The 12415-nt window shown below is 42.4% G+C and overlaps 1 protein-coding gene across 5 annotated transcripts in view; it reads left to right on the top strand.

Moving 5' to 3' along the window:
• LOC141016544 (la-related protein 4B-like) overlaps nucleotides 1-12116 on the top strand; it is a 45217-nt gene extending 33101 nt beyond the window's left edge. For 4 of the 5 annotated variants that reach the window (XM_073490970.1, XM_073490969.1, XM_073490967.1 and 1 more), the window contains 6 exons: nucleotides 80-343; nucleotides 929-974; nucleotides 1145-1315; nucleotides 1550-1782; nucleotides 3376-3487; nucleotides 4167-12116. In XM_073490970.1, the coding sequence (XP_073347071.1) occupies nucleotides 80-343; nucleotides 929-974; nucleotides 1145-1315; nucleotides 1550-1782; nucleotides 3376-3487; nucleotides 4167-4493 (1153 nt within the window). In that variant the 3' untranslated portion in view covers nucleotides 4494-12116. The remainder of the gene's footprint in view (nucleotides 1-79; nucleotides 344-928; nucleotides 975-1144; nucleotides 1316-1549; nucleotides 1783-3375; nucleotides 3488-4166) is intronic. The other variant, XM_073490968.1, reaches the window with a different exon arrangement.
• Nucleotides 12117-12415: the final 299 nt, after the last annotated feature.

Raw genomic sequence — 12415 nt, 5'->3', positions numbered from 1 at the left:
TGAATGTGATTAGCTGTATTAAATTCATCAGGTGTGATATTCTCACACGTGTTGACTGAAGTGTTCCCGTTTCCTGCAGGAATCACAGTAAACCTCACTTGAGGCCGACCATCCCCACAGTGGACCGCAGCGCCGGCCTCCTGGACAACCCGGGCCTCTTTCCCAGCTTCCCCAGCGAGAGGCTCAACGGGGTTCGCAGCAGTCCGCCGACGCGACTCCCCACCAGCCAGCCCAGAACCAGGTTACCCTCCACCACCGCCTTCCCACGCAGGGACACCGTGGGCACGGGGCGAGTAACGGAGCCCACGACCACAGACTACTCTCTGGGTATCGGCCGAGGAAGGTACGACACCGCTGCGATGCACAAGTACTGTTAATACTGTAACCTGACTGATCCTGGACTTTTGGGGCCAGTATAATACAGATATTAGAGAGTAAAATATACTGATACCGATAAACGCAGAGTAGGCACCTTTTTAAAAGGTAGTTTGTGATGCGCCAATAAACACAGAGAAGAGGAAGAGGAAGTAGTGCCGGTGTGGATGGCTTTAACAGTTTCAGAGGAAGAAAACACAAATTAAATTTGCAATAAATGTTCAGAGAGGAGGGAGAAGTCTACAAGTTTTCATACAAATCTTATCAGAGCTGTGGATCATTAAATCGTCTGTCTTTGCTCACTACATAAAAGCCTCCCTGACCCTCAGATGTGCATAAACTACAGGTTGGGAACTCTTTAAAATACTAAAATGTAAAATTATCTGATCCATATCAGCCACGTGAAGCAGTTAATTATTGGGTTCAGCTTTTTTTCTTTAAAAATCCACGTCGTTCGTCCCGAGAATTGATTTGTTTTCTTACATGTGCAGGGTGAAGTCATTGTTTCAGTTAGAGTGGATGTTTGTAAATTGAAGTGTTCTCTTTCTTAAAGGAAAAATGTTTCTGCTTCTAGGAAAAAGAGGGACGAAAAGTTTACAGTAAGTACCTCCCTGGTGTCCTCCTTGTCAGTCTAATGTAGCTGCGTTCATATCTTAAAATGATGTAACTTTGGTGTGAATTTAGCTTCAGTCTGTCGTCTTGACTTTGTGTGTCAACCTTGTTTCTTGTCACTCCTCCTGTGCTCACTCTGTTTGTTGCCCTCATGTAGAGAGTGACGCCTCAGTCGCCGCCTCCTCCTCCCAAACCCCCATCTCCGAGCTTCGAGCTGGGCCTCTCCAGCTTCCCTCCCCTGCCCGGAGCAGCCGGCCAGCTCAAGACCGACGACGTGTTTGACAACCGGCTGGCCAGCAGCGTCGTCGTCGGAAACGCAAAGGAACGGGTGAGCAAAGATGCTTAAAACGGAGCTAACTTACCGGGTATCTTTGTCTTCCCTGCAGACTGTCAGCACATATTCTCAAAAGCTGCAGCACAGAGGCCGAAGATTTAATAAATACTCCTGTTCCTTCAATATTTCTGTAGAATATAACCGTTTACTGCTACTTCTACAAAAAGGGAAATAAAACTACTTGCTTTAATGCCTCACTTTCAATCTCTTCCTGTTTTTTCATTGCAGAATGTAAGTGCTGACTCCAGCACTGGAGGAGCTCTGTCTCCAGCGGGCCCCAAAGAGCCTCTTCGGTCCTCCACCTCCCCGATGCCCACAAGCTTCCAGCCCTCGCCGACCACCCCGACCCCGGCCTCAGCCTCAGCCTCGGCCTCGGCAACAGCCTCAGCCTCAGCCTCAGCCCCGACCCTCACCCCAGCTGCCGGCCCGCCACACAGTCCCGCTCCCTCCCTCCCCGCAGCGTAAGAACCACACTGATGGTGTTGAATCTGTACCGCGGGGTCTGTCAGTAGATATTTATCCTCCGTTGTGGGGTAGCAGGTGTGTGAGAGAATAGAATAAAATAGAATAGATATACTTTATTGATCCCAAGCTGGGAAATTAAGGTGTAGCAGCAGCATTACACACAGAGACGAATGACAACACAGTGAAATAAAAAGAACAACCTAGACATATTAACATAGCAAGACATAGCAAGACGAGTTTTGTGTAAGAGACTGGCAAAACAATCAAAAAAATCCCACCATGCTGGGATCTTAATGTTATTACCAAAGATCTGGATTTAACAAATGTTACAAGATGGTTTTGTTCTTCTGTCTGGTATTACTTTGTTCTCTGCCAAGGCTCATAACTGCTCCGCCATAATTTAACCTCAGCAGATCTGTAACAGCCGACCAGTAGGACAACAAAACAACGCAGATGGAATCAAATAAAAGAGAAATTGAAACGTTTACAAAATGTTCAGCTGCTGAGAGCAGTCCGGTTTATTCTCCCCGCAGATCAGTGTTGGCACCAAAATCACTCATATCTGTTTGGATGTACTTTTAAAACTGTTAAAGAAAAGTTCAAATCACTGAAACTTTTCTGAATCTTTATTATCTCAGCTGCACACCGATGGTAGTTCCAGTTACTGTATAGCAGCTGAAAAAGGACAACCCTCTATGAAAACGTGTTAAGATCGTCTAGATCCAGATTGTTATTAGGACATGCATCAAGTTGTACGCACTCGTAGACACCAGCCACCTAAATACGGCAGATTTTTTCATCAAGATAGTAAAGAAAAATTCCTGGATCCATCCTCCAGTGCCTACATTGATATCTTTTCTGCTTATTGTGATGTCACTTCCTGAAGTATCTTCAAATGCTTCATATCCCGGAAATCTGTACAACCTAAGCTAAAAGGTTATGGAAGTCAGTAAACGATGATAAATGATGAAAGTAATGAGTTAGAAAAAGTTAGAAAATAATAAAGTTTTCTCGTCAAATTTGACTAAATACAAAGTATAATAATACGACCTGTTGATGCAGAAGACGAACGTTTCGGCTTCCTGCTGTGGATCGAATGAAATCTCCAGCTATCACGGTTCTTATTTTAAGAGACAACAGTCTCCCTCAGCCAGCAGGGGGTCTGTTTTCTTATGTTTAATGGGGTCTATTCTGGGCTGAGACCCATCCTCCATCCAAGTTTTGTGGAAATCTGTTGAGTACTTTCTCCTAAATCCTGCTGACGAACTGACCAACAAACAAATTGTCTCTCGGAGGGGAGCCGGCTCAGTCCACTCGTTCATGGCCGACACTATCGATTCACTAATATGCACCATCGCAGGTTTAAGTGGTCAGGAAACGACTCTTGTCTTGTGCACCTGAAAAAGCATCAGTTTCGTGATATGTGCTCGCTGCGTCTCTGCTCGGCTGTTCTGTGACTTTGTTGATGTGCGTCTGGTGTTAAACTGCAGGCAGCACTGAGCAACACATTCTGAGCGCTGATGTCGTCGGCATGTGATCATTTAATTCACGAGTCATTTACCGTCGTCTTGTGTTTGTGTCGGCTTCAGGGAGGTGAAGGTGACGGAGGTAAAGCCGAAGGAGGTGCAGCTGTCTGTGGAGCGAGTTCCCGGCACTCTGTCCACTGCAAGCAAATCGGTGCAAGTCAACGGTGCTGCCACGGTCAGTATTGATCCCTTCTTCTCCTTTTTTTTGTTTTTAATTCTTCCCCCTCTCAATCGCAGATAAATCAGTTTTGGTTTGAACAAAAGGTGGTAAAATGAATTCTGCTCCGTCTCATATTGATTTTGATTACAGATGAGTACATTACTGACACCTTCTGGGGAATAAAGTTGTGTGTGACAGAAAAGGTATCAGTCTGAAAGATTTACCTGGAAGAACTGAGAGTAAAGTTTTTATCTGAGAAGAGCACTGATCACTTCCCCAAAGATCAACAGAAGGTTCCTGAAGAAAAATAGTGCCTTTTTTAAGGAAGCGCTGGATTTGGCAGGAGAAAAACAAACCTCTGCGTCAGTACTAGTGAAAATACCCTTAACTTTTATTTTTAGCATACAATAAAACATAAACAAATTGCTAAACCTGCAGCTGATGAAACGTAATAATAGGACAGAGACTAAAAATGTGTAGGTGTGAAAAGAAATCCCCAGACTTATGAGAAAAGATGTTGCAAATTAAATACTAACAACACACCAAATGTGGTTTAGATAAACACACCACAACAGATTTAACTGCCTTGATTTCCTCATGTGCTGACGAAAACAAATTGTTGACCGGCAGATGAGCATTGTGAAGGTGTTGTGCAGAATATTTTACGACTCTGTTGTTGTTGTTTTCCTCCCAGGAGCTGAGGAAGCCCTCCTACGCTGAGATCTGCCAGCGGGTGAAGGACGCCCCGACATTACAGCAACCGCCGACCCCCAAGGAAGCCAAGCCAGCCTGCGCTGCCCCCGCAGGCGAGGAGAGGAAGTGCCCCGACGCCTCCATCCCGGCAGGAGAGGCCAAGGCCCGAGAGACATACCCTCCCTCCTCCAAACCCGGCTCGGCCACCCCGGGCAGACCCCCGAGGGACGCCCGAAGGCCGGCCGGGCGGTGGGCCTCCCCGCCCCCACATCCAGGGAAAACCCCCAGCAAAGATCCCCACCACACCCCACCCAAGTCCCCGCAGTAGGGCGACTCCCCTCTGCCCCTCCCTGTGTCCTCCAGCCTCCCCCACTACGCTCCACTGATGCGTTTAAAAAAGGAAATATAAGTCAGGGCTACTCAATACTTATATCCCAGAATCACCAGTCACAAACAAGCATAGAGGACGCCTTCTTTTCTGGATCAGGGCTTGCAGACAAAAAGCACTTTACTGTGCATGTAGAGCACCGTTTCATTCTTTTTATTCTATTTATTTGCTTTTTTTTTTTAATTTTCAGTTTTATTTCTCCTTTTTTCTCTTTTTGCATTGCGTAGTTGTGTCAGCCGGTAAGTCGGCACAGACGACACTGAAATTTATTCATTCTGTCCAAATGGCCTTGTGGGATTAAATTAGTCTTGTGTGTGAAGCAGCAGGGGCATTGTTGGAAGCCACCCCAGTGGATGATGGGAAAGAGTGCGTACAACAGACTCCGCCTTGTGTCGGCGCTCACAGTGAGGGGGTTTGTTTGCATGTCGAGTGGCACCGTTGGGCGACTTTATGTAGCTTCATTATGGGTCATGATTAGCAGATGTGTTTTATTTTAACACATATTCACATCCATATGCAAAACTTAACATCTGAATCTCATCGCAACAAGACTCAAATCCTTCGGTTTACATCGCCTCAAAGTGAATTTTCTTGAAGATTTTGATAATGTATTTTTTCTTCAGCAGCTCAGCTTCGTTTGTCGTCTGTCGGTACAGTTACTGCTGGTGATCGTTTTTCTTCCTCTGATAATTTTCTCTGTAAAGAATCACCTCTCTGCTGTTTTTGTTTTTACTGTTTGCTAACACTGCTAACTGGCTAGCTGTATTGCGTAGCTTGTGTCTAAAATGGGAGATCAGCGCTGAGAAATAAGGCATCTAGGACCTGTTGTTGTTGTTGTTGTGGTTGTTGGCCAAAATTTGTCCATTGGAAATGTCTGAAAGTTGATTAAGTTGTGTTTTTCCAGTGGCTCACCGTGTGTGTGTGTGTGTGTGTGTGTGTGTGTGTGTGTGTGTGTGTGTGTGTAATGAGTCAGGGGAGGCTCAGTTTTCATGGCATTGTATTTTTGGGAAAGCTTGAGAAGCTTTGACAGCTGCAGCGCTCTCCTCTCTTCTTGTTTCCTGCTCAAAACTGTGGAATAAGTCCATCAGCAGGCACATGATGTCAAAGGAAAAGACGCAGGCTGACATTTCAAATCCAGTTGTGACGATCAAACGGCCGCTTCTCGTCTGAGGCGGCTCGGTTCACTCTGGAGGTGAGGAAGCACTGACGAGCTGAGATTAGGAAGGAGGAAGTTAACACTAGCTACCACTCAGATGCTCTGACAGTTTACCACTGTGACAGGTAACTCGCGGCTGTAGGAAGAAGGCGAACTTGTTCTGAATATCTGCTGATACAAAACGTTCGGAGTTCAGTTTGAAGTCGGGGTACGGAGGCGTGACCGTGGGAATGTTTCCGGTTCTTTCTTCTAGATATGGTGCTAGACGTCGAATCCTGGAATCTGTTACTACAGCTCATCTAGACGAACTAGATTCACATCTACATAACTTTATTTGCACTGTTCGCGTTTCCTCGGACTCGGAGGGCAAAGGTTTCATTATCCTGGCTGAAGTGTATAAAAAAAAAAAGGGAATTGATCCTTGAAAGTCAAAGAGGAAACAAACCTTCAGAAAATCAAACCCTCACGACAACAACTCTGTTGACACAATCGCTCAAGTGTTTCTGTTTTGTTGTTCTGCCTTGTGGACGCCTGTTGAACACACTGTAGTGAAGGATGGACGTTCAGGCAGCGTCGCATGACTTCACAGAGTGGATCAGCTTGTTATATTTTGCAAATATTCATTTTAATTTTTTTTCCTGAAGGAGTTTGGTGCTCTTTTATAGGCATGCTGTGGTTTGGAGTTTGGCCTCAAGGATTTTCATTGATGAGTGCTTGTAGAACTGATGAACATGGAAAGTGAGACGGTTGAATAGACCTAGAGCATTTTACTAAAACTAAACCGATGAAGGTGAACGATGAGTGGGCTTTTTTGGGATGTAGTTTGCCATGTTGGAGTGTGGAAGAGGTTTTGTCGGGAGTCCTCGTCGGGGCTCGTGTGAACAGTGTTGAACCAAACATCCTTTTAGAAATTTAAAAACTGTCAACAAGCAGGCGAGAGCAGGTGGATTCACAGCAGGGAAGTCTGAAACTGTCGTGTGAAATCATCCTCGGGGTGAAGATGTTCAGCTCCTCCTTTTCGAGTCTTTAACACAAGAGTTGTACGTCGTTTTATTTTATTTTTTCTGTCGGCATGCTCCCTCGTCGGATCCTTCTAGTTCGAGTTTGCACTCTTTGATTTGAGTTTGTTTTGTTTTTTTTCTTCTAAAACATTGGAAAAGATTGATCAAGCACACTTACTGCTTCACTCCTGCGTTCCTGGGATAAACTGCACCTTTAAAGCACAGAGTAGAAGGAAAACATTCACATCCTTTACTCACCTCGAGCCTTCAGATGGTGGTTCAGGATGGAGACGCTAGCGACCGCACTAATTCAGGCTCAGTGGGACTCGATCGAGAAACCTTTCGGATGACAGATGTTTGTCGGGGGAGTGAAGCAGCGAGGAGAGGAAACTTGTTGGTTAGATTTTGTTAAATTCAAACGTTGGTTGGGAGGTCTGTCTACTGTAGCAGCCACTTTGGCAGATAACCAATCAAGATATTTACTGTATTCTTAAGATGTAATTGGCCGGAGAAATGTAAAGAATTATCGGTATACGAGTTGTGAAATGACTGAAAATGACAGTTAAGTGATTAAACTGTAATTATGAAAAGTCAGAAGTTTGTTTTGTGGGACTTGAAGTGAGTTTCCCTCTCTGCCGTGTGCTCGGCTCAATCTTTTTAAAGATGCAAAACACCCATAAAAAAAAAAAAGAAAAGAAACCACTGTACTATACACAATATCTGTTCGGGGGAAACACAAACCTAAAAACCACGTGGGACCTCGCACGTCTCGCCAAAGTCTTCCTGCATCAAGAAGCATTCTGGGTAATCCCACTAAGAGAAAACAGGAGCCCGTCTGGCGCAGGGAACGCTTCATTAAAAAGCCTGTACTCCTGCTCATAGCTGCTTTTGATTTGGACGCGAAATCTTGAGTTGATAATATATTTTTTTTGGATTATTTTCTTTGAAGGACTGAGATGCACTTGGATGGGTCGAATTTCTTTTTTTTCTTTTTTTTTTTTGTGTCTCATCGGTGGAAATGGTAAAAAGAGAAAATGCACCATATCCACTTATTTATAAACCAATGCTGTTTATTCCATGAGAAATATCGTTAAGTTTTCTTTTTAGGGAGAAGAAAAAAAAAAAGAAGTAGAGACGCATCGAGGTCTCTATGTAACCGCAAAATGTTTAAAAAAAAAAAAAAAAAAAAATTTCCATCCAGTGTTTGAGAAACTTGAATTTTATTTAAACTTGAAAAATGACTTTGCCTTAACTTTTATACAAGACAAGCATAGAGTTTATTTCTTTTCAAAAAACAAATCCCCAAAATGTTAACGAAGCGTGACACGTGGAAAATATTTAGTCGTACCAGACGTCACAAGTCTTACAGAGAGAGAGAGAGAGAGAGAGAGAGAGTACAAATCTAGCAGCGTTTTCTTTCTTTTCCCTTTTTATTTTTTGTTTTTGTAAACTGTACGAAAAAGATTCGTTTGTTCTCGTTTGTTTCTTGTTTGATAGTTTCAGGTTGTGTTTTTTTTGGGGGGGGGAGGGCGGGGGGGATATAAACCTTGTAAATGCAAAACTAGTCAATACTGTATTAAATTTGTGCACTTTGAAGTGTGTGCTTTGCTTGTACAGTTGTAAATACTCAGAAAAATATAAGAGGTACCTTAAAATGATTATAAAAATATATTGATCTTGTTGAACTATTAATGTCGCTATCGAGCTGGATGTAGGATATAAAAAAAAAAAACTTAATGTTGTGCTTTTGGAGATATTTTTCTTTAACTTTTTTTGTATTTTTAGTTTTGGGTGTGCGGAGTTTGAATTCTGCTCCACGCTGGAGCAGGTTGTCTGATTGTAAACTTTTTTTGTGTTTATTTTATTTTTTTTTTGTCCTTCATTCCATTTTTCGTACCTGTGTGGTCACCTGGCTGTACAGGTGTGTCCTCAGACCCCTCCCCCCCCCTCCACCTCACTGTGCACTAATTGGGAAGAGCCTGTGGTACTGACAAGCATCTTATTAACCAACCTTGCAAAGCTGCGTGTCCACCATCATCCTCTTTAAAGCTTTGGCTTCTTTCGCTTTTTTTTTTTTTTAAGCACAAGGATCGAAAGATTTAAATGCCGAAGCGCTAAAAAAAAAAAAAGCACTTCTTGTCAGACTTTTTTCTGACGAGAGGTATTTTTGACATCTTGAAATATTACCGTTATAATACCAAGAGAATTAATAGATGTAACTTAAAAGCTACAGTAAACAGCTTTAAAAATATTAATGTTTAACAGCAGGATCGTGAGGATTTCGAGGAGGAAAGCAGCCTCGTGTAGACCGTGACACTAATACTCAACATCCATATATACGTGACGATTATGACATGTTCATACTTATACAACGCAGCAGTTTAGTATAATCAAACTGCATTGTGTCCACATTAGGTGGGCAGCATGACTAGACGATATTTAATGTTAAACAATGTTAACAACACACCTTGAAAATGTAATAATTCTGCCTAAAACGGCGACTTTATGTTATTTAATTACGTTTTTCGGCTAATTTTCTGACATAAGTTCAGTGTGAAGTGTCACATTTAATGCAACGTTTTTCACGCGTTTACTTGATTATTACATGTAAAGTTGAGGGGAATTTAAATTTGGTTATTCTGTCTCTCAAGTATTTAATTTATACACATTGACTCAACATGACAGTAAACTTGAATGTGACTCTTTACTGTGAACTCGTGTATTAAAAGTAAATGGAAGAATTTAAGTAATTAGAATAATTAAAGTCAGTGTTTTAGGAAAATTATCAGACGGTAGAGATCTGAAGTTCTGCCTCGTTTCTCGTCAGTCGTTTCTTTTATTGGTTTTGCTGAAAGGCCGAAAACTCGGACGAATTTGTGGTTTTCTGTTTGTGATCAGAGATAAACGAACTTCATCTTTCAGTGTAGTGGAAGGTAAAAATAATAGTCACCGAGGGAGTGGTTACACATTGCGACGAGATCAATACCACTCATGTCTGACTGGAGTCGGGATGTGTTTAGCTTAGCTTAGCACAAAGATGGGAAACGGTGGAGAATGTGCATTTACAAACGCGTCTGAAGCTCATTAACATAAATCCTGTCAGCTTGATATGTAGACAAAAACAAAAATGCTAGAATGACAATTTGTAGTGTTATTTTTATTATTATTTATTTTTTGCTTGGAGAAACCGTCACTACACCCGGCCGTTCGCAAAGAAGTGGTTTTCGGCACATAACTATTTTTACGCAATTGTTTGTTCACAGATTAAACAAACAAGATAAATGTTTATTAGCGATCTTAAGAGATGCTTGAAGCGTGTTTTTGATTTCTTTGAAGGCTAGCTGTTTCCATCTGTATCCAGTCTTTATGCTAAGCTAGGCTAACCACGTCCCGACTCCAGCTTTGTACTAAATGTACATGACAGAAAACTTGATTTAGCTTCTCAGATGAATGCATGAAAGAAAATCTCCGACAAAATCCAAAACAAAAACCGACAGCTAGACGAAGCAGGAAGTTGGGCAGGACTTCTCTCTATGTTCCCGTGACGCATCGGGTCGGTGTGAGCTTACCGTGCGCTACGAGCTGCTCCTCCTCTAGCCGGCTAAAAAGAGCGATGCCTGATGGACACGTCCCAGCTTTGTCTCCCGTCTTCAGACACTCTGTGCTTCGAGGCGATCTGATTGTGAGACTCCCGTGGACGATATCAAAATGAAGCACATTCAAAGCACATTTCAGAACTTCGGCTTGTGCGGCACACGACACTCGACGTGGGAGAATTTCAGACCTGTGGATTGTAAATTTTGGCGACACCAAGGGGTTTAAAATGTTGGATTTGTTGTTGGGCTGAAAGTTGACCCACGTCGAGTCTCGCTGCAGACGAGACATCCACTCAGCCAAAAAAAAAATCATTCAAACCTGCTCGATGTTGTTGTGTCTCCACCTTCTCCTCCTTCTGATTTATCTGTTTGAGGGTTCTTGTTCATGTTCTTCAGCTTTCATGACTTCCTCTCCTGAGAAATAAATGTACAAATAATTTTCTTTTGGGCTTTTTTCGTTTTGTTTTTGTTTTGTGGGGGACAGAAGCAGAGGCTCAACTGGAATCATATTTGTTTTTTTTTTCCTTTTCATGTGTTTCAGAGTGAGTTTTTCTGGCACATACAGAACATTAACATGCGCAGATTGAGATGTCTGTTTAAAAACCATTTGATCACATGTGGACTGCATTTTGATGTGGCAAAGAAAACCAATAACTGTGCCATTATACAACTGTTGTTTTTGTCTTGACTGGGCAGTTTAACCTGTACATAGCTGAGCGCTTGCCATCTCGGGCTTTTAGTTTTTTTTTTTTTCGTGTTTTATTTTTAAGATGAGATTTTCTTGTTACTGAAAGTCCATCGAAGACGTCTCACGTCTGGAGAAATCTACAATGTGACACCACTGACTGTAGGAGCGGTTTTTCGTGCGTTGTAACTTGCGGTCGATCCCTGCTGAGGCACGTTTGACCTCGAACTCTTGAGACGTATAAACACAGACGCTGATTACAAACTGAACATCCCTGAACTGTGAATGTGTGCATGTGTGTGGGGGGGGAGAAAAAAAATATAAATGTACCACCCAGAAATCCAGACCGATGTTAAAGGTGACTCTTTCTGACGCGTGGTACCTCAGACTGGACGGTACCGCTTTTTCGAAGGGATCTCTCATTTTGGGCGGCAAGACGGCCGCAAGTTCTGCACGCCTCTCCTGTATCGCTGGCATTAAACACAAACGCTCACGATGTGGCGTTTTGAGGAGCTCCTTTCTCTCATGGACTTCTGCATGGAGCGTCAACACCTCATATCAGCCTGTCGGTCGCCTCAGCTCTCAGTCTCCTTCCTGTTCGCACGTTTTGACAGTGCCATTGGTTTTTGTTTTGTTTTGTTTTCCTCAAGGGTTGCATCATGTCGTAAAAGTGGACTCCCTTGTGGTAGTTTTTTTTTTTTGTTTTGATTTCTTCAAAGATATAATAACGAATGCACACCAACTGACTGGAACAAGACTCGATCTCTTTATCAACTCACTGTGGTTTAACTCATTAACACTCTTACCATGCTACGCTAACAGCTGTGGACAATCGATGACTCCATCGCGTTGGGGTTTGGACAGATAATTTTGCCTAACGACACCTTTAACAGATGTGGAATGGAGGTTGCGTTCAAGAGGGCTTCTTTTTTAGCGTTTGTTTTTTTTTTTTCTCCTTTTTATTTTTGTTTTTTTTTTTGGGTCTATTCTTCCATCGAGACTGGAATCAAGCGTACATGTCAGCTATAGGTAATTTAAGTTACTCTGTGTCATGATGTAAAACTGTCTAATTTGGAGAAAAAAATGTAGCTTACTGAAAAATAAAGATTTAGGCACTGTTGAGGAGCCGCTGTCTGTCTTCTTTGACTTTCTATGAACAGTTCTGTGGAAAATGTCTTTTAATTGTGTCGATTTTCATATTTTGTTGGAGTTTATAATGATTGAAATTGCGTGTAATCACATTACATATAACAGCCATGTTCTCCAAGCATCGTGTCCTTTGTGAATCCCCTTCCCCACATTATCCAGGTCTCTTATCGTCCCTGTCAAATTATATGCATTATATTACTTTTAACATTATTTTATTCATTTATATAGTTATTATTCTGTCATATCAGAAATATAACAGATTGAACTGGACAGTA

The sequence above is a fragment of the Pagrus major genome, chromosome 21 (genome assembly GCF_040436345.1).
Source record: "Pagrus major chromosome 21, Pma_NU_1.0".
Lineage (NCBI taxonomy): Eukaryota > Metazoa > Chordata > Actinopteri > Spariformes > Sparidae > Pagrus > Pagrus major.
This window is presented reverse-complemented; position numbering and strand designations above follow the sequence as displayed.